At 40.1% G+C, this 23,660-nt stretch overlaps 1 protein-coding gene across 2 annotated transcripts in view; it reads right to left on the reverse strand.

Moving 5' to 3' along the window:
- LOC125229869 (visual system homeobox 1-like) overlaps nt 1-5,899 on the reverse strand; it is a 72,149-nt gene extending 66,250 nt beyond the window's left edge. Inside the window, exon 1 of one of the 2 annotated variants that reach the window (XM_048134811.1) lies at nt 5,116-5,899. In XM_048134811.1, coding sequence (XP_047990768.1) covers nt 5,116-5,338 — 223 coding nt within the window. In that variant the 5' untranslated portion in view covers nt 5,339-5,899. Of the gene's footprint in view, nt 1-5,085 lie in introns of both variants that reach the window. The other variant, XM_048134808.1, reaches the window with a different exon arrangement.
- Between the last annotated feature and the right edge of the window lie 17,761 nt (nt 5,900-23,660).

Here is a 23,660-nt window from a genome sequence, read left to right on the forward strand (position 1 = left end):
ACGGACTGTTCTAAAAATCTGAATTAATTCAGGCATAATCTCTAGCCTCTGTTCTACTTGGTACACTACAAAATTATTTATTTATTATTTGTATAATATAAGTAATAAAATATTAAACGCGAAAAATGACCTTCGGTGAGCGTGTCCCGCACCCAGAATTTGCAAAACAAAAAATCATAACTCAAGATGGAGTTGTTGATCGCAGTTGATATAGATATTCACGTATAAGGTGTTAGTTAACCTACAATATTTTCTATATAAAAATAATATGTTAGCTAAATTCATCGAGTAAAGACAAATTTACGATGTGTCCCGGGCTAATGACTGATTTCGGTGTAATTTGTTAAACACGACAGTACTCTTACAAATTAGTAGATCAGGGACATAGTGGCACAAATATAGTATGTTTTAGCTATGTTTTAACCATTCAGTGTAGAGGAGATGCAGTAGCGTTTCATAAAGGGGACTTTTTAAAGGTTTCTCAGTCATTCGGTGGGTTTGGTCCCATGTTTTTTAAGATTCGGTGGTTCAATTTACTCTCACAGTTTTAGTGCATTTGTCGTTATGTAAGGTACTAATAAATCCTTGTAAGGATGTTATTTCGTCATTATGACATCTCCTCTGTATTGCATGCTATCTCAGTTATCTCCAAAAAAGCGATAAAATTTGATATCAGTGGTGTTGATTTCCGTGGTTTCGGTGGATTTTTTGACCACCGATATCAAAAAAAGTGACCACCGACTTCGATTGCCGCGTTGTAAATTGGGTTTTGTTTATTATTTTCTAACATTTCATACTTAAATAGTAGGATATACTTTGTAAAAACATAAAACTCTGTTTGTAAGCAAATTAAGCCATAGTATGGGTACAAAATTCACTACTCGATAATGACTAGTATATTACCATGTTAAATTTAGTAAAATTGCGCGATTATGAGCCTTTTTACATGACCTGTCATCAAATTAAAATGAAAAATATCAATAAATTGAATAATAAATTATATATAAAGTTAAAATGTGGAATAATATGTACAAAAATGAATTCGGTGGTGCAAATTGATTACAGTACCCATACATAATTTCGGTGGTTTTAAAATGTCAGATTTCTTACAAACTATAAGGTTCTAATGGAGGCCTCCACCACCAATATTTTTTATATTTAGGCTAGATTTTAGTAAATAAACTGATATATCAAAAAAGTAGTAAATAAAAATCAGCACCGAAATCAGGCACCGAACGTCATCTTTGAGAATCGCCCGGTGAATAAAGATCGAAATGCTTTCTGACAAATTTTCTGGTTTCAAAGATGTGCATCGAGGCAAGAGTGAGTATTTGGTGTTTAATGAAATATGGTTTTGCAGGATTCGAGTTGGTCTATATTTACTGGTATTCTGATGCATTTCTTTTGTAAAAGAAAAATGCTTTCAATTTTACAACTATTTCCCCACAATACGAGACCGTAGGATAACCTAGAGTAGGCATATGCGCATTGCGCAGTATGCAGTAAGGGCAGTTTCTAAGTCCGTAGCTCGTTTCAGATGATGAAGTGCATAAATAAAAGAAGACAACTGTTTCGATAGTTTCTGAATGTGAGATTTCCAGGTCATATTGCTGTCTAAGTCTAATTATAATAAAGTAGCTGTATTTACACTATCTGTATGTTTTGATAATTTATATTTAACGGCAAAGCAGTTTTTTGACTAGGATTGAATTGAATTGCTTTTGTTTTGTTTAAATTTAGTTGAAGATTATGTGCATGTAACCAATTTGTAATTGAATTTAATACTGACCCTAATTTTGTTGTGCAATCATGACTATCACTACACGGTATTATTCGTCGGCAAACAGTGGTGAGACAGTTTGTTGGCAATTCAATTCAATTTAAGAGCGGGGCTCTTGTCGGTGCAGCTTGATGAAGTTGTCTCCACTTTGGTCGATCCGAAGCCAGCCTTTTAGTGTCCTGGTACGACACGGCCCTTACATGTTCCTTTACTTGGCTCATATAACTCTTTCTTGGCCTTCCCCTTCCTCTCCTTCCATTTAATTTCCCTTCTATTATGTTTGTGATGAAATGGTCGTGTCGTAGCAGGTGGCCTATCATCTTTCCTCTCCTATCTTTAATAATATTCAATAAGGTCCTCTTTTCCTTCACTCTATTTAGGACTGCTTCATTGGTTACTCTTTCTGTCCATTTGATCCCTTCCATCCTTCGCCAACACCACATCTCAAAGGCTTGCAGGTATTCTTCATCTCTCTTTCTTAGCGTCCATGTTTGTTGGCGTAGCGCTCAATTAAACTTTAAACTACATTAGATTAGGTACTTTGCACTAAGATTAAGATAAAAACATTGAAGTATATAGCAATTGTCAGTCTACGATAGCAAACATTTTTTTATGAAGGTAGATAAATTATTAAGTGAACAACATGGGGCTTAAAACCTATTATAGTTGGTAGATTTATACTACAGAAATAAACTCGACTGACCATTCGTGAATGCTATCGTATTTCAATAAGGTTCACGAATGATCAGCAGCCTTTTCAAGGTTTTTCAGTAACAGCCGCTTAAATTTGTTTTTTGCTGCCTATACCTAGTTTTGGTGAATCGAGTAAAAGTGGATAATCATTATAAATTTTAGGAATTAAATAAGAATATTTTTGTTCTTCGTCCATAGTAATTCTTTGCCGTTGGTTGAAACAGTTTGATTATTTTACTAGACCTAGTGACACATTTAATTACTTACCCTGATTTTTTATGACAATCTGAGTAATAACACTAATAACTGTGTATGTAAAACATTCAAATATACAACTTTACAGTGCACAGGGAGAATTTAAATTTGAACGGTAGAGTTTTTTTTTTGCAAATTTTCAAATTGGTCCGATCGCGGTGAGATTTGGCCTACAGATGGACAGGAGCCCATAACATATAGATGTACATAAAGAAAATTTTGAAAAATTTAAATGGTGGCCTTTGAGGGCGAATTGTATGTATTTCAGGTTTTTAGAGATGTACCGACTAGTCGGGAAAGCTGACTATCCGGCCACATTTGTAGTCGGCGATTAGTGGCGACTAGTTGACAAAAAAGGCCAATTAGTCGGCACTATACAGCGTGTTAACGTAATATAGGCGACAAATTGAACCAGGCATACAATTAATTGAGAAGTGATTTTGAGTTACTCTTAAGTTTAACCCCATGATTAATTTTTTAAAATATTCTCAGCGGCAATGTACTGTAAACATGGTTGCGATGACAGGCAATGACAACTGTCAACGAGCGTTTAATGCTAGTCTGCTTGCATTTCATTGCGGGCCGATTTATTTTGTATGGATATTTTTTATTCCAATTTTAAGTAAAAATTATTTAATTTCATTTCTTATGTCCTATACTCACCACCGTTATGAGATTCGCCAGTATTAGGTATACACCCTGTATACGTGACAGAAAAATAGTATAAAAAAAATAACAGCTGATATTGTTGTATTATGAACCTATTTGTTATGCCTTTCTTAGTCAAAAGAAGAAATATCTGTGATCATCACAGAAATAGAGGTAAATGTCCTACCTAGGACTAAATAATAGTTTCATGGGCAGGATTAGGTTGTTAAAAATGGAAATTGTATGTCAATATCAATATTCTCATAGACCTTTGACGTGTAAAAAATGAAAGCGCGAACAATGGACCAAAAATGTAGTTCAAAAATTCTGGTGAATTTAGTTTAAAATTATGGTCTTGCAGACTAATCGGAGTAATCGGCCACCCAAGTGCCGACTAGTCGGTAGTCGGCCTAGTCGCCCAAAGCAATAGTAGAAGATATATAAACTTATATGGTGTTAAAACTAATATTTTATAGTTATTTGAGGTGCATAGAATGGTAGTTACAAAAAAATTAAATGACCTACTTTGAAAAAAAAAAGAATTTATCTTCGGCCCGAGTCCGAGCGCGCTAAAATTTGGCATGTGGAGAAAACGGCGCCCAAACATAAGTATGCAAAAAACTTTTTTGGAAAAGTCAAAAACGGCGGCGAGACTGGGCAAAGTCAAATTTCCCCACCTGCCTACGGGTGCGGGCACGTTGCGAAGACCGAAACCCATCTCACAAGAGTCGTGCTGTCCAAGTGTCTTAATCCTAGCGAAGACCGAAGGACGAGCTCCGCGTAAAGACGAAGGCCCGGAGCATTCGTGAGAGGGGTTGGCACGTGAGCCCAAAGGCCGCAAGGGTTGCAGGCAGTGAAGTAAAACGGTGGACCAGAGGCCGAAGGCCGCGGGCCCGACGTGAGCTTCTCAAATCTAGAGCTCTTCCTAACGATCGATACCCCACTTGGTCTAATATCTTGACATTAAAATTTTGCGGCCTTTTCGTATTTAATTTTGTATTTATGAAACATTTTCTATAATGAATATTAACAATGTTCTTAACTATTCTAAATTTCATGTCAAGAGTTCTAGATATAGACAGTTCTAGATAATCTAGATATAGGTAGTTCTTGAGATATTTAGGAATGTGACAGATAACAAAGATAGACGGACAAAGTCGCATAAGGGTTCCTTTTGTACCTTTTTGGTACGGAACCTTAAAAACAAACCAAACGAACCAGACAAGAGTGAGTCGGACTCGCCGGCCGAGGGTTTCGTAAAAATTAAATGTACCTAACTATCTATTTTGAATATTGTTTTTTTCTGTTTATAGAGTTCAGATTATTTTTCTGTTGTCCATCCGTTATTGCCTGTGAATCTATCAATAATGTAGGGAACACATGAGGATATATAACTTTATGGTATCAACGATTTTGATAAATAATCTTCAACAGAGGTTTAAATTGGGCTGGGAATATGTATATATCGAAAACGTTTTTTTTTTACGAGTGACCATGGAACTAACATCAAAATCCACGCGTGTAGGAAGTGTCCCCAAACTACTAAAACATATTTGCTTATTAAGAAGGTTAGGTATTAAATAAAATTAAATGTCATTGTATGTTCTGCACTCATCTCATATTTGCATTATGAATAATTTTTATTTATATCCTAACCTAAAGACCGTCATTAGTCGGAAGCAAGCTATAAATGTATTCTTCAAGCTCACCATTCATGAACAACATCTTTGCAGACGTACCAAAGAGATCGTGCGCTCTGTGGAACGTGGTGTGCGCGAGGTGGTGCAGCTGCAGCGGCGGGATGGCGGGCGGCGGGCGCGGCGCCAGGATGCTGTCGATGGTGAAGAGCGGCGCCGGCGGGCGCTCCGGCAGCGCGCCGCCGAGCAGCAGCGCCGTGCTCAGCAGCGCGGGCGCCTCGCGCGGCCAGCCGCCGCCCGCGCTGCCGCCGCAGCCACCGCCCATCTCGCGCTCGCGCGCGCTGCCCGTCGCCACTGTCGCGACCTTCACCGCTGCAACGACACGAACACACTCCACCCGGTCTCACTCCCGATCTCACCTTCACACCACATCACAGTCTACTGCTTCTCAACATGTTCATCAACAAATCACAACTTTCATTAATAATAATATTTTCCACTAAAGCACCGATCTATTAATAGTTCGATCATTGGTATTCGAATCGAATTTACGAAAAGGGTTGACTTGGTTTATCACGTTCACTAAGTAGGTTATTTTTTAGAAGATGATAGGAGGCACGGGGCGAGATGCGATTGTGAGTAAATCGTTTTAGTAAGTTGTCGCGGCGGCGGCGGCGTGGAGCCGGGAGTGGGTGCTCGCGGGGCGGACCCGGGGCGTGGCCGGGCTCCGCCCTGCCCCGGCTTAATGGATGTGACAATACGACGCTCCCGAAACGTTATTTCAAATAACAACATTCATTCTATAACTCTGCTTATACGTAACTTACAAGTATGCGTTATTAAACCTGTAATCAGCTTATTGTTTCACTATAAGAATAGATTTAAAATTTTTGTATAGGTGCATACACAAATAAATATTTATAAAAGTGCCTAAGTACGAACTTTTTTTTCTGTCCGTATTTCAATGAGTTACAAAATTAAATACTTAATACATTAAGAGGGCTTTCATGTGAAAAATAGTGAAATCGCAACCGAGCGCTTAATCATACCGTATGTGGTATCAAATTAAAGAGCTTTCCGAGTAGTTTACAAATATATAACATATTATATGACTATTTCTACTTGGTCTAACAAAATATGAGAAAATATCCAGAAGTGGCAATAATTGTGACGGGGAAGGCTCGTTTTCAAAAAATTGCCAAAAATATATAATAGAAATTTATAATCACTAAGGCATAAAATCAATTTAAGAAAACGTTGCAGATTAATTTTTTATGAAAATAACTCCGATGTGATGTAGATTTTCAAAGAAATTGTCACTTAATTTTAGGTAATTTCTGAAAAAAATTGAATTCGTCTTAGCCTTGTTTACTCTTTTTAAAAACCTTATAATGAAAATGTAGTCTAAGAAGTTTGTAGTACAGGATACATGTATTATAAATTTACCAGCTTCAGTATTCCAAATTGTCCAAATTTTACAAATAAGATCGACTAATCCAGCTCTATACGCGGGTTTTCCTAAACGTGCATCAGAAAAAAATTCGTAATTAATTTAGTGAGTAAGTTTTCTAAAATCCAGTCTTATAAGTATCAAGATAATAAGATGCTCTAATTGAAACTTGAATTAAATATATCTATTAGATAACGGAAAGTGTAGTACTTCACCGACTAAAACTATCAATTTTACATCATTTTGACGTTTTTCTCGAAAGCAGCCTTAATCAGATTTGTTATAATTATTTACTCAACGAATATTTAAAAGAGTGAAGAAAAATCGCTAACCCGCTGAAACCAAAAGGATTTTTGGTTTGCAGCATATCAAATGCAGCCTACGGAAGCTGGCACCATGCAAACTTGGCTGTACCAGCACAGAGCGTTCTCGGCCCAAAACCACAAGTATGGCACCCTCGGTAGTCATAACACTAGTCACAGCTAATACCGTGTGACGTGTGAGGACCTATTATAACCTACGCCTTGTCGACTCTATATGGAAAGATATAGAGCTAGCAAAAATTGAATTTCCTGAAATATCTACCTACTGAAATGAAAACTGCCGCGGGTGTTCTATCAGATTAGTATGTATGTACAAAATCTACACATAATTTCTGTTCCTAAATATCTGCCTGAAGCTACTACCTACCTAATATCCGACTCGAACTCTGCACCTTCTGTACCGCCCACATTCTTAAATACAAGATATGCGTCGTAAGATGTCTTTTAGCAGACGTCAGAGGGATTAGCAGGCGGTTGCTAACAGCGATCAAATTGGAACTGTAAGCTGCGCCCGCGGCTCGCGACGCGGGCCTTTTGCAGCTTACAGCTCCAACAATACTTAAGCCCGCCTAGTTACGCGCGAACACAGAGAAATAAAAGACGGATCGGTGACAAAAAACAGATCTTTTTGTGGGTTTTTCATTAGATTGTGAAGATATGTCGGATTTGAGAGTTGCGTATGTGTTTATTTATGTTACAATAAAACACCGTTTGTATTATCCACAACACGAAGACATATGTATACGTACCTAGTATCTCCTTATACCTTGTCAAAGTTGTCCTATACTTTGTGAAAGTTGATAAAAAAGTAAAGAAGGATATGATAGATAGGTAGCATGTATCATTTCAGATATTCTATACATTACCTACCTAAATGTTTCTTATGTATGCGTTTCTATTTATATGTTATTTAGGCTAGAAAAATAAGTAGACAGAGATTTAACGTACCCAATAGATAACATAACGGACTCTAAATTAATTTTTATTAAGCAGAAACGTCTGCTAACGATTCTAAACATTTTTATATTAAAGGAAAAAATTGAAAAATTTACGCTTCCGGCGGGACTTGAACCCGCACCATTTTTGCAATCCGTGCAATGCTCTTACCAATTGAGCTACGGAAGCCACGCCGGACTTCGCAAATCTTTCCATGCCTTTCCTTTTGTACACACGTCTTGGGGTGACGTCTAGCGCCATCTACCGACAGACTATTACATCTTGTAACGGCACTGGAGTCTCAAGTTATATTGAGAATTCACCAGTAACAATGTGCTAACCCATACTAAATTAATTTTTATTAAGCAGAAACGTCTGCTAACGATTCTAAACACCCGCACCATTTTTGCAATCCGTGCAATGCTCTTACCAATTGAGCTACGGAAGCCACGCCGGACTTCGCAAATCTTTCCATGCCTTGATTGGTAAGAACATTGCACGGATTGCAAAAATGGTGCGGGTTCAAGTCCCGCCGGAAGCGTAAATTTTTCCATTTTTTCCTTTAATATAAAAATAACGGACTCTTATCTGATCTTAAATAATTAAGTACTAAATACCTGTAAGTAGATAGATAATTTTGTGAAAACATCCTATTGGTATTATAATGTAAGTCATATACAACCTAAACAAATTATGGAAATACAAAAGATTAGCATAATACTACAGTCAACTAAGTACACAGACTATACAGTATACTAGTGCGATAAACTTTAAAATAGGTAAATAATAATCGTCAAAATATCAAATCGCCAATTAAAACTTAACGAAAGACTAAAAAAGGTTGCGTACAACTTTATTAGTCTTTAATTTATTTTAATTGCGTAAAAAAAGTAAAACCAGTAAGCTTAGAGGGGACTTTCACGAACTAATTAATAATTTACGTTAATGTTACTTTGAAAAAAGTTATAGGTAACTGAAGTTAATTAGGTAATAAACTGATCGAATCAATTGGAGAAGAGGTCGTCAATTTTTAACCCGCGTACGTTCAGAGTTTACGGTCTTTAAATCGCTTATATTGAGTTTTGAACGTTCAACCCAGGATAATATGTAATCTACCTGTTAAGTATATAAATTGATGTAAGTAGAATGCGAAATCAGGTAATTCTGGGGTAGAGTTGTCATTGAATACCTAATACTTATACCACTTTAAGTTTTCGCGCTTAGTACACATATTCAAAGTCACACACCGGTCGAACGCGATTAATTAACATTATTTTACCAACGTTTCGGCCAGGTTGCTCTGGCCGTGGCCATTGAATACCTATCAAAAATAAGAATTATATTAGGTTAGACAGTCGATTGTCCGCGCGTCCGCGACTCGCTCCGCAAAGGGCTACCGTTCTCATCACATACCTACAGAGATAATGCTGTAGAATAACCAGTATTTCTGAGACCTCGAGATCTGTTACATCAATGTTTCATGGGAGATCTGAATAATATTGGACCGTCGGCAGCGAACGCTCGGAGCAAACGAAATACAGAACAACTCGCCGGGGCGGCGCAACTCTGCAAATATTGACAAAGGTGGGAGCCCGAAACCCAAGCGCAGCCCTGTTTGCCAGTAATTGATGTAATTAGTCGTGTCGGCCAGCTGCGATGCAATGTTTGGACAGTTAATATGATACTTTAGAGCGCCGGAAACATCTCCACGGTGTCGCGTTCCGGCAAATATTGGCCGCACTCGACGATGCGTGACACTAGGCCAGATTACTCGGTACTGACACAGCCTTTAATGCCTTTTTCAAGCTTACCTACCTGTTGTCCCTACTTTATGCAATCTAACTGCCCATCTGACGACCGGTCTGGCCTAGCGCGTAGTGACCCTGCCGCGGTCCTGGGTTTGAACCCCGGTAAGGGCAAGTATTTGTGTGATGAGCACATATTTGTTCCTGGTTCCCGAGTCATGGATGTTTTCTATATTATATATAATCGTTGTCTGAGTACCTGCAACACAAGCCTTCTTGAGCTTACCCTGGGACTCATTCAGTCGTGTAAGATGTCCTATAATATTTATTTAGTTATTTATTTATTAGCAAGTATCTTTCACCAGAACCCCAAAAGCGGCGGCAGCACAGATATTTGTTCCTGAGTCATGCATGTTTTCATGTACTTATATAAGTATTTGTATATTATATATGTATATCGTTGTCTGAGTATAACCCATAGCACAAAGTTATACCCATAACACAAGTCTTCTTGAGCTTACCCTGGGAGTCAGTCAATCTGTGTAAGAATGTCCTATATATAAGACCTCCTCTCAGAAGCTGTGCGACAACTGCGACGAGACACATCTCCACCAATATAAAGTGGTTATGGTAGAAAGTTATTGTATGGGGTCTCAGTAGTCTGAGTAATGACTATTGGACGTGCCTTTGAGTAACGGCGGTGGTGAAAACTAGTGGTGGATGAAATTAGATCACAAACCTACTTATAAAATGAACGGGACGACAATAGACGCGAGTTTGCAGTTCTTGAGCTTCTGATGCAGTACGTTCTTTACTGATGAAAGACCTTTTCCGGCTCTATTTTTTAAAGCAAGCACTCGATGCATTTGGAATATAATTATGGTAGTAAACTATTTATTTATAATTTGATAATTATATCTATGCAAGTATGTATGTAGATTATCAGAATCAGTATAATTTATTTATATGACACCTAAATATATGCATATATACTTCGCCGCTAGGTTATACCCGTAATTCTGTAATCCTACGCTAAATATGTATGTAAAATAGGGAGATACCGGCCTGGCCCCGTAGCCGAATGGCATTTCTCCGACGCCAAACGAAAGCGAAACGCCGCTGGCTCTGTCGCGCCAATACGCAAGCGCGATAGAGATAGATATCTACTAGCGCTTCGTTTCGTGAGCGTTTCGTGAGCGATTGTGGCATTCGGCTAGCCACCCTGAACTGCAACCACATTGTTAGATTTGGCAAATGTCGTCAGCAGCCTGTACTCAATAATGTAGTAAGTATGCACGAGTGTGTGCGGACATACGCCGTTCTCGTTTCCCGCGCTCGCGACCGTATGTGGATATGTTATGTGCAGGGGACGCGGTGGGCATACTATTGTAGGTTAGCCCGGATAATCCCGACCATTGTTAGCTATTTTAATGCTTATGCCCTTTGTGCGACCGTCCTGTATTAAGTCATACGCGGATAATCGCCGTATTATACGGAGTTAATTTTCCATTAGTTGTATGTACCAATAAAAGGGACTAAAAGATTGGCAGCTGCTTATCGTGACGAGACAAATCTGCGAATGTTTTTCCGATTGTATGTCGACTCTGAATGTCAACAATGGAATCGATACGGGTTGCGCTTTTAATCGAAATTTTAATCATCCAGTGAAAGATTTAAAACGGGTCACGAAGAATCTTGACAGTGAAACTCAGTAAGAAGCATAAAGGTTCGTAGGTTTAAAATTAATCAGCACAAATTTAACACTCTTAATATAGTCCGACTGAGGAGCTCTTGTTGGTCCAATTTGTCAGTGAATCAAGCCGTGTGATTGGTCAAAGTGATAGACTTCTGAACTGAAGCAATTAAAGGTACAGAAACATAATATACGACTCGCACTTAATTACAGATATTGCATCTGTATGAATTAGTGAAGCCAATAAGGGGCAAACTTTTTATTTTAGGCACTAATAATAATCTGAATCCCGAAGTTTCATCTACTTTAAGCCACATAAAAACATATGCATACAATGCATAGCCAACTTTAATTGACGACTTTAAGGGTTTCTATGTAGAGTGCTTTAAAACGTGCACTAAACTGTACATTGCGCATGCAAGTCTAAGTAGAGCAAAATATATTATGTATTAACTACAGTACAGTCTATATCAACACAAACCTCTTTTTATTGTAATTAATTACTTGCCCAGTCAAATAGACCCTCTATTTGACTGGGCACTTTAGGACAAATCATTTATTTAATAGCAGCTCTGCTTTCAAGAACAGGAACTCAATAAACACTTCAAAGGTTTTATCATAAATCACGGTAACATTATGTACCTACGAAACATGACACCTGCATGAGCTGTAATAGGAGTCATCGCTAACTAATAGTATTAGGTAAGACGTAATGCCGACTAACAAGATTGTGCGAAGATTCACCCTTTCTGGTCTAGTCATTCCCATCGCTTGGCTCGATCGCTCTTTAACCAGAATAAGCTGGACTTCATGGGACAAACCCCGATTTTGCGAAAACAAAGTTACTCCCCCGTGGAAAATACTCAGACAGCTAAAATGTAACTCAGTATGTCTGTAGTATTTAACTCAATGTCGAAAATCAAATGTCAGAAGTACGAAATTCCGAAGGACATGATATCGAAACTAAAATTGCTAATGTACCTACTTACGAAATTCCTAAAGATGCATGTCCTATGGTTAATGGTTGATCCCGCGTCTGGGCGGAATTAGGCTGGCTAGACCCCTAGCCAGCAAACACAGCACGCACAATGGCCTCTCTCTATGAGGCTAACGGCCCAGCCACGACATTGGTCTAACCGCGGCAGCGGCGAGCGGCAGCCATACGTGCGAATGAAAAGTCCCATCGCTGTGTCTCGCTTCAATGTATGACCGCCGCTCGCCGCTGTCGCGCTTAGACCAATGTCGTGGCTGAGCCGTAAGTGCGGAAATCGGAGCCCATAACCATAACCATAAGCATAACCCACCCATTCATTTCCCCGGAAATTATTACAGGTGACTAAATATTAATAAGTATCTAAGAAGCCTGTATGTTATACTAGCTTTTACCCGCGGCTTCGCCCGCGTAATAAAAGTATTCTTATTGAAACGTTTACAAAAAATAAGATTTTCATTTGGATCCGTAGGTTTCTTTGTAGGTACATCTGTCCGCGATTATTTCGATTAAGGTAAAGCGGGGCAATTCTCGACTGGGGGGCCATTGTAACTGATCTATTTGCTGTACGGTCAGCCAAGAACCTTACACTGCTTTTTGGCTGACTGTACCTTACACATATTACTATTGTTTTAAAATAAATTCTTGCAATGATTGTAGAATTGTTACATAGCGACCACAGCATCAGGTACGAATATGTATGTGTTTTACCTATATAAATATTTATACTGGGGAAACTTCATACAACCCACATAGCCAGTATCTCGACGCTATGGTCGGTAGGGTAAAAAGTACTTCCTTGCATTATCGCTTACAATTTTTTCCATTTTGCTTATACTTATTGCAAACGTAAACACATGAAAGGCAAGCAAACAACGATCTTCTTACAGCACATTGAATGTAATAGTTATTACGGGTGCAGGATACTCGCCGATGCCTACTTACTAATCCCTTCCCACTGAGCCACCTGCATTTTACACTGCCTAGATATCGATTGCCGACCGATTATTCCGACCCCAATCCCTATTCTTATCCCCGACCCTATCTCTATCCTTGTCCCCGACCCCGTCCCCGTCCCGTCCCTGTCCCTATCCCTATCCCTATCCCTATCCCTATCCCTATCCCTATCCCTATCCCTATCCCTATCCCTATCCCTATCCCTATCCCTATCCCTATCCCTATCCCTATCCCTATCCCTATCCCTATCCCTATCCCTATCCCTATCCCTATCCCTATCCCTATCCCTATCCCTATCCCTATCCCTATCCCTATCCCTATCCCTATCCCTATCCCTATCCCTATCCCTATCCCTATCCCTATCCCTATCCCTATCCCTATCCCTATCCCTATCCCTATCCCTATCCCTATCCCTATCCCTATCCCTATCCCTATCCCTATCCCTATCCCTATCCCTATCCCTATCCCTATCCCTATCCCTATCCCTATCCCTATCCCTATCCCTATCCCTATCCCTATCCCTATCCTATCCCTATCCCTATCCCTATCCCTATCCCTATCCCTATCCCTATCCCTATCCCTATCCCTATCCCTATCCCTATCCCTATCCCTATCCCTATCCCTATCCCTATCCCTATCCCTATCCCTATCCCTATCCCTATCCCTATCCCTATCCCTATCCCTATCCCTATCCCTATCCCTATCCCTATCCCTATCCTATCCCTATCCTATCCCTATCCCTATCCCTATCCCTATCCCTATCCCTATCCTATCCCTATCCCTATCCCTATCCCTATCCCTATCCCTATCCCTATCCCTATCCCTATCCCTATCCCTATCCCTATCCCTATCCCTATCCCTATCCCTATCCCTATCCCTATCCCTATCCCTATCCCTATCCCTATCCCTATCCTTATCCCTTCCCTATCCCTATCCCTATCCCTAACCCTATCCCGTTCCTGTCTCTGTCCCTGACCCTGTCCCTGTCCCTGTCCCTGTCTCTGTCCCTGTCCCTGTCCCTGTCCCTGTCCCTGTCCCTGTCCCTGTCCCTGTCCCTGTCCCTGTCCCTGTCCCTGTCCCTGTCCCTGTCCCTGTCCCTGTCCCTGTCCCTGTCCCTGTCCCTGTCCCTGTCCCTGTCCCCTGTCCCTGTCCCTGTCCCTGTCCCTGTCCCCTGTCCCTGTCCCTGTCCCTGTCCTTGCCCCTGTCAAATTATCATGCAAGGAGGTGAACTTTGAAAAATCCTTTCTTAGTGCCTAAGGAACTTCCGTGTCAATTTGAAATCTCTTGAACCAGAAGTAAAGATAAAAACTAAACCTATACTTATGGCTATTTTGGATATTTTAACCCCGTTGCTCAACAACAGGGGAGAAAATTTCTTTTCCACCTCATTAGATTTTAAAATCGTTGTATTTATCGTGATCAGCGACCCGATAAACCATAAAAACGATACGCATATTGTGTTTTTGACTTTACCCCCTTTGCACCCCTTAGGGGTCAAATTTTCAAAAACCCTGAAACATGTATTTAGTCATATGCCTTTAGGAATCCTCCTGTGAAGTTTCGAATAAAATAGTCAAACTAATCTTGTGTCCCCATACAAACTTTGAACCCCCATTTCACCCTTTTAAGAGGAGAATTTTGACAAATCCCTTCTTAGTGCTCCTCAAATTTCGGCTGTGTGTTGATATGTCAGTTAGTCAGTCAGTCAGTTTCTTCTTTTATATATTTTTTGATATTTAAACCCCATTGCACTATAACAGGGGAGAAGATATTTCACTTCCGCCTCGTTAGATTTTAAAAACTTTGTATTTATCGTGATAGCGACCCGATTAATCATAAAAACGATACCCATATTGTTTTTTTTTTACTTTATCACCCCCTTTTCACCCTTTTAGGGGTTAAATTTTCAAAAAACCTGAAACACGTCTTTAGTCATATGTTTTTAGGATCCCTCCTGTGAAGTTTCGAATAAAACAGTGAAACTAACATTGTTTCCCCATACAAACTTTGAACCCCCATTTGACCCCCTTAGGAGGCGAATTTTGAAAAATCCTTTCTTAGTGCTCCTCTACACTATATAAAAAACCTACGTGCCAAATTTGACATCTCTAGGACCAGCGGTTTCGGCTGTGCGTTGATATGTCAGTCAGTCAGTCAATATCTTCTTTTATATATTTTTTTGATATTTAAACCCCATTGCATCACAACAGGGGAGAAGGTATTTCACTTCCGCCTCGTTAGATGTTAAAAACGTTGTATTTATCGTGATCAGCGACGCGATAAACCATAAAAACGATACCCATATTGATTTTTTGACTTTATCACCCCCTTTTCACCCTTTTAGGGGTTAAATTTTCAAAAAACCTGAAACACGTATTCAGTCATATGTCTTAAGGAATCTTCCTGTGAAGTTTCGAATAAAATAGTCAAACTAATCTTGTTTCCCCATACAAACTTTGAACCCCCATTTGACCCCCTTAGGAGGTGAATTTTGGAAAATCCTTTCTTAGTGCTCCTCTACACTATACAAGGAACCTGCGTGCCAAATTTGAAATCTCTAGGACCAGCGGTTTCGGCTGTGCGTTGATATGTCAGTCAGTCAGTCAGTCAGTCAGCTTCTTCTTTTATATATTTAGATAGAAGAAGAAGAAGATACTAGCTTTTACCCGCGGCTTCGCCCGCGTAATAAAAGTATTCTTATTGAAACGTTTACAAAAAAATAAGATTTTCATTTGGATCCGTAGGTTTCTTTGTAGGTACGTACATCTGTCCGCGATTATTTCGATTAAGGTAAAGCGGGGCAATTCTCGACTGGGGGGCCATTGTAACTGATCTATTTGCTGTACGGTCAGCCAAGAACCTTACACTGCTTTTTGGCTGACTGTACCTTACACATATTACTATTGTTTTAAAAGAAATTCTTGCAATGATTGTAGAATTGTTACACAGCGACCACAGCGTAGGTAGTAGGTACGAATATGTATGTATTTTACCTATATAAATATTTATACTGGGGAAACTTCATACAACCCACATAGCCAGTATCTCGACGCTATGGTCGGTAGGGTAAAAAGTACTTCCTTGCATTATCGCTTACAATTTTTTCCATTTTGCTTATACTTATTGCAAATGTAAACATATAAAAGGCAAGCAAACAACGATCTTCTTACAGCACATTGAATATAATAGTTATCACGGATGCAGGATACTCGCCGATGCCTACTTACTAATCCCTTCCCGCTGAGCCACCTGCATTTTACACTGCCTAGATAGCGATTGCCGACCGGAATAATTTCCGACCCCAATCCCTATTCTTATCCCCGTCCCTATCTGTATCCTTGTCCCCGTCCCCATCCCCGTCCCGTCCCTGTCCCTCCCCTATCCCTATCCCCGTCCCCGTCCCCTATTTTTATCCCGATTCCTATCCCTATCCCTATCCCTATCCCTATCCCTATCCCTATCCCTATCCCTATCCCTATCCCTATCCCTATCCCTATCCCTATCCCTATCCCTATCCCTATCCCTATCCCTATCCCTATCCCTATCCCTATCCCTATCCCTATCCCTATCCCTATCCCTATCCCTATCCCTATCCCTATCCCTATCCCTATCCCTATCCCTATCCCTATCCCTATCCCTATCCCTATCCCTATCCCTATCCCTATCCCTATCCCTATCCCTATCCCTATCCCTATCCCTATCCCTATCCCTATCCCTATCCCTATCCCTATCCCTATCCCTATCCCTATCCCTATCCCTATCCCTATCCCTATCCCTATCCCTATCCCTATCCCTAACCCTAACCCTATCCCGTCCCCGTCCCCGTCCCCGTCCCTGTCCCTGTCCCTGTCCTTGCCCCTGTCAAATTATCATGCTAGGAGGTGAACTTTGAAAAATCCTTCCTATAAGGAACTTCCGTGTCAATTTGAAATCTTGAACCAGAAGTATAGATAAAAACTAAACCTACACTTATGGCTATTTTGGATATTTTAACCCCATTGCACAACAACAGGGGAGAAAATATCTTTTCCACCTCATTAGATTTTAAAATCGTTGTATTTATCGTGATCAGCGACCCGATAAACCATAAAAACGATACCCATATTGTGTTTTTGACTTTACCTCCTTTAGGGGTCAAATTTTCAAAAAACCTGAAACATGTATCTAAATACATGTTCACGTCATGACTAATCATATGTCTTTAGGAATCCTCCTGTGAAGTTGTCCCTGTCCCTGTCCCTGTCCCTGTCCCTGTCCCTGTCCCTGTCAAATTATCATGCTAGGAGGTGAACTTTGAAAAATCCTTTCTTAGTGTCCTCTTATGGCTATGTTGGATATTTTAACCCTATTGCACTACAACAGGGGGTAAAATTTCTTTTCCACCTCATTAGATTTTAAAATCGTTGTATTTATCGTGCTCAGCGACCCGATAAACCACAAAAACGATACCCATATTGTGTTTTTGGCCTTACCCCCCTTGCACCCCTTTAGGGGTCAAATTTTCAAAAAACCTGAAACATGTATTTAGTCATATGTCTTTAGGAATCCTCCTGTGAAGTTTAGTATAAAATAGTCAAACTAATCTTGTTTCCCCATACAAACTTTGAACCCCCATTTGAGCCCTTTAGGAGGCGAATTTTAAAAAAATCCTTTCTTAGTGCTCCTCTACACTATATAAGGAACCTACGTGCCAAATTTGACATCTCCAGGACCAGCGGTTTCGGCTGTGCGTTGATATGTCAGTCAGTCAGTCAATATCTTCTTTTATATATATTTTTGATATTTAAACCCCATTGCACCACAACAGGGGAGAAGGTATTTCACTTCCGCCTCGTTAGATTTTAAAAACGTTGTATTTATCGTGATCAGCGACCCGATAAACCATAAAAACGATACCCATATTGATTTTTTGACTTTATCGCCCCCTTTTCACCCTTTTAGGGGTTAAATTTTCAAAAAACCTGAAACACGTATTCAGTCATATGTCTTAAGGAATCTTCCTGTGAAGTTTCGAATAAAATAGTCAAACTAATCTTGTTTCCCCATACAAACTTTGAACGCCCATTTGACCCCCTTAGGAGGTGAATTTTGGAAAATCCTTTCTTAGTGCTCCTCTACACTACATAAGGAACCTACGTGCCAAATTTGAAATCTCTAGGACCAGCGGTTTCGGCTGTGCGTTGATATGTCAGTCAGTCAGTCAATATCTTCTTTTATATATATTTTTGATATTTAAACCCCATTGCACCACAACAGGGGAGAAGGTATTTCACTTCCGCCTCGTTAGATTTTAAAAACGTTGTATTTATCGTGATCAGCGACCCGATAAACCATAAAAACGATACCCATATTGATTTTTTGACTTTATCACCCCCTTTTCACCCTTTTAGGGGTTAAATTTTCAAAAAACCTGAAACACGTATTCAATCATATGTCTTAAGGAATCTTCCTGTGAAGTTTCGAATAAAATAGTCAAACTAATCTTGTTTCCCCATACAAACTTTGAACCCCCATTTGACCCCCTTAGGAGGTGAATTTTGGAAAATCCTTTCTTAGTGCTCCTCTGCACTACATAAGGAACCTACGTGCCAAATTTGAAATCTCTAGGACCAGCGGTTTCGGCTGTGCGTTGATATGTCAGTCAGTCAGTCAGTCAGTCAGTCAGTCAGTCAGTCAGTCAGTCAGTCAGTCAGTCAGTCAGTCAGTCAGCTTCTTCTTTTATATATTTAGATTAATGTTATTATACACCTATAGACCATACGAGTACAGGCGCAGACATGCAGTCTGGCTCTGTCGCGCCAATTCGCAAGAGCGATAGAGATAGATTGCATTTCTGCGGCGTTTGGCGTCGAAAATGCCATTCGACTACGGAGCCAGGGTGCAACCAAGCCAACGTCACAATCATTTACGCTTCGTAAGCCTATCGTATCTAGCTTTCCCTATCGCTCTTCTGTAGTGGCGCTACAGAGTCAGACTGCGTTTCACTTCGGTTAGGCCAGCGGGTTTAGTTTACCCTAAAGGCTCATTTAGACGCCGCACGAACTCTCAACATTGCGGACGGTCGAATTTACAATTTACATATAATTCAGCACCAACAAATAGTACGCACCGTAGAGTTCTCGCACCGTATTAATGATCCCTGTGTTTTGCGATAGGAATGTTGGTGTTGTACGCCGTGCCGCCTTAGGCACTGCCTAGCTCCTTAGCGCGTAAGACGCATAAGAGTGTCGCCGTGCAAGCCCTAAGCGCATTAGTCTGTTAGCGGTTTGTGTAACACTGGAACTGGGACAAGATAATATTACCCAAGTACGGATTTTTACCGAACAACTAACCTCGACAAATATAAATGGATATCAAAACAATGACACGATTGTCACCAATGAACCATCAATATCATCATAATCAATGAGACATAAAATCGCATTTTATGCTCTAGAGCAGAAAAGTAAATTTCTTCTATTAAGACTAAGGTATTCGGTATTCAACAGCCAAACAGTTAAAACATATTGCACAATTTTACTGAGCATTAAAATTTTGTAGATGACAAAACTTGTGATATTATTTTATTTTTCTACGTTTTATTAGAATTTCGTATTTTCTGTCATTAGTAAATCACATAAAACAAGAGTCGATTTATCGTTCAAAAATTCTCCGAATTGTTTAATTATTTGACTTGGCAGAAAACCAAGCGACTGAAACTCTGATCAAATTTTGAAAATTAAATAATTTTTAAGAAAAAAAAACCGCCTTCCTTTGGGGTTCTGGTGATAAATACTTTCAAATGTTGGATTATGTTATCAATTCGTCTGTATATTTTTTAATGTTTGTTATTCGATATCTCCGTCATTTCTGAACCAATTTTGAAATCTGGATGATTCTGAAGTACTTACAGATGAGAATGATTATCAGAACGGAACTCTAACCAGGGGCGGCTCACTCTTCATCAGCAGTTCCACTGCACCAAATGTCACTGTTCTGGACGTAAGTGCATGCTGTTCTTATAAAAATACCAAAGTCACTATAAGTGTGCCGTTCAGATTTGAGGAGTTCCGTTTTGACCATCATCAGCAATTCCACTGCACCGAATATCACTATTCTGGACGTAAGTGCATGCTGTTCTTATAAAAATACCAAAGTCACTATAAGTGTGCCGTTCAGATTTGAGGAGTTCCATTCTGACCATCATCAGGAGTTCCACTGCACCAAATGTCACTGTTCCGTACGTAAATGCATGCTGTTCCTTTAAAAACACAAAAATCACCATATATATGCCTTTCAGATTTGAGGAGTTCCCTCGATTTCTCCAGGATCCCACCACCAGAACTGGGTTCTGAGAAAAATGGGACCAATCTGTATGCATATACATTCAATCAAAAAAAAAATTTTCAAAATCGGTCTAGTAACGACGGAGATATCGAGGAACAAACATTAAAAAAAATAAAAAAATAATTTTTAAGAAAAAAAAAACCACCTTCCTTTGGGTTTCTGGTGATAAATACTTTCAAATGTTGGATTATGTTATCAATTCGTCTGTATATTTTTTAATGTTTGTTATTCGATATCTCCGTCATTTCTGAACCAATTTTGAAATCTGGATGATTCTGAAGTACTTACAGATGAGAATGATTATCAGAACGGAACTCTAACCAGGGGCGGCTCACTCTTCATCAGCAGTTCCACTGCACCAAATGTCACTGTTCTGGACGTAAGTGCATGCTGTTCTTATAAAAATACCAAAGTCACTATAAGTGTGCCGTTCAGATTTGAGGAGTTCCGTTCTGACCATCATCAGCAATTCCACTGCACCAAATGTCACTGTTCTGGACGTAAGTGCATGCTGTTCTTATAAAAATACCAAAGTCACTATAAGTGTGCCGTTCAGATTTGAGGAGTTCCATTCTGATCATCATCAGGGGTTCCACTGCACCAAATGTCACTGTTCCGTACGTAAATGCATGCTATTCCTTTAAAAACACAAAAATCACCATATGTATGCCTTTCAGATTTGAGGAGTTCCCTCGATTTCTCCAGGATCCCATCATCAGAACTGGGTTCTGAGAAAAATGGGACCAATCTGTATGCATATACATTCAATCAAAAAAAAATTTTCAAAATCGGTCCAGTAACGACGGAGATATCGAGGAACAAACATAAAAAATAAAAAAAAAAAAAAACATACAGACGACTTGATAACCCCTTCCTTTGAGATTTGGAAGGCGACCTGTTACCAAAAAACATAGTGTGTACGTGGTTCGCAAAGCGGTACGCGTTGCTGCTCGCAAGCCGATGTTTACAACGTACTCATTTCCGAACCTGTAACGTTAGAGGTAACCGTAACCGTTACTGTAACCAAAACCATAGTGTGTACATGGTTCGCGAACCTCCTGCGAGCGGTGCGCGTTGCTGCTCGCAGCGAACCAATGTTTACAACGTACTCATTTCAGAACCTGTAACATTGCATGAAACCGTAACCAAAAACATAGTGTACGTGGTTCACGAGCCTGCAACGAACGCAACACGAGCGGCTCACAGCGAGCCGATAATTGTCGGTTTTTGCCGCGAATCAAAGGGCGCTCGCAGTGCGCTCGTGGACGTCGAGAATCTGGTACATTCTCTGAATCCACCTTCGTGGCCGATAGGTATCATAAAGTAATGCATCTATAAATATACATATACATATCTGCTGCACACTTATATACGAAATGTCATTTGATATTTGCCAGTCGCTTTTCGGTGAAGGAAAACATCGTGAGGAAACCGGACTAATTCCAATAAGGCCTAGTTACCCTCTTCGGGTTGGAAGGTCAGATGGCAGTCGCTTTCGTAAAAACTAGTGCCTACGCCAAATCTTGGGATTAGTTGTCAAAGCGGACCCCAGGCTCCCATTAGCCGTGGCAAATGCCGGGATAGATAACGCAAGGAGGATGATGATCTGCTGCACAAGCGAGAGACACCTTCGTCCGACATTGTGGAGTTACAATCCAAAAATGCAGATACATCCGGCTCGTCATTAATTTTACAGTGATGTGGCCTTCTCGTACACACTAGAACCTGGTTACTGTATCTTTTTGGTTACAGTTACTGCTCACAAATGAGTACGCTCCAGGAAATGGATCCGGCGACGTCACGAGCCTGAACTGTAACACGCGTACACACTAGACCTCATTACTGTATCTGTTCAGTTACAGTTACGGCTCGCTAAATGAGTACGCTCGGGGTACTGGATCCGGCGACGTCGCGAGCCCGAACTGTAACATGCGTACACACTAGAACCTCGTTACAGTATCTGTTCGGTAACAGTTACAGCTCGCTAGTGAGTACCCGGCTTAAAAGTGTGAACATTACCACTGACATTGCGATTCAGGTCCTTAAATGATAGGTTAATTCTCGCCCGTTTTTTTGCAGTTTTGACTTCGAACATGTAGGACCCTTCAAATTTTTACATTTCTTACAAATGTATTTCAATTATTAATGTGATCATATATTTACCAAAAATGAAAGGTCTCATAGAGGGAAAACTAGTACTTTCGTTCAAGCTATCAACACAAAGTGGTAATGTGCCTTCATTTCCCTACCCTACCATATATTCCCTGCGTGGAGAGTTCTCCCGGAGGTGCACATTAACACCAAGTACTCTGGAGATAGACGAAATTTAATAACTTATCAGTGAATTCAGGGATTATTCCTTTTCTCCCTCAAATTATTGGTATTGCGGGCCGATTGCCTAATTTGATGAAATGTTCTAGTAAATTTATGAGGGCGTAGGTATGTATGTAGGTACAGTCTACCAAATATGTGGTTTACCACCCTATGGTTGAGGTTCGTATATGAACGTATGAGACAACAAGGTCGATTTCCCCTTGCAATAATATTATGTCAGTGACATGACAATTGCTCTCTCTCTCTCTCTCGCCGTGGCTTGCGTGGGCGACGGTCGCGCGATGATCGCGCGACGGCGATGCGACGCATACGAAATCAAACCTTATCGATATGGAAGTGTTAGACGCGCGACCGTCTCCCACGCAAGACACGGCGTATATTTGATACTTACGTCATGCCATGTGTCAAGTCAACCTTAGCGATCTTTAGAGCTCGCAGAAACTTTTGTCAAAAGCGGTAGACCACTTTCTTGGCCGACTGTACTTAGTGTACTTACCTAGTTAACTACCTACATAACCTATAACATATACAAGCTCTATTAACCACAAATACGCGTTGCGCAAACGAAAGCACTTTATAAGGTCAGCGCGGCCTTGAAAATGAGTTCGATTGAAAGTGCACCTTTAGAAAAGAGTGCAACAGAGCATGTCGGTCGTGAACTTATTGTGGCCGGCTGCGCGATGAGTTCGATGAGTTTCGATCTTTTGACGCCGAGGAGTTTCCCATGATCACGACAAGTTATATAATTCATATTTGGGTTTAGGAAGATTTAGTGCTGACTTTTGGGGAGTAAAGACTGTTGAAACGGTGGACTAGAATTTGGCAGATAATAATTGTTAATAATATATTTTCTTCACAAACAGGAATCTAAAAACTAAAACCGGCCAAGAGC

The sequence above is a fragment of the Leguminivora glycinivorella genome, chromosome 1 (assembly GCF_023078275.1).
Source record: "Leguminivora glycinivorella isolate SPB_JAAS2020 chromosome 1, LegGlyc_1.1, whole genome shotgun sequence".
Lineage (NCBI taxonomy): Eukaryota > Metazoa > Arthropoda > Insecta > Lepidoptera > Tortricidae > Leguminivora > Leguminivora glycinivorella.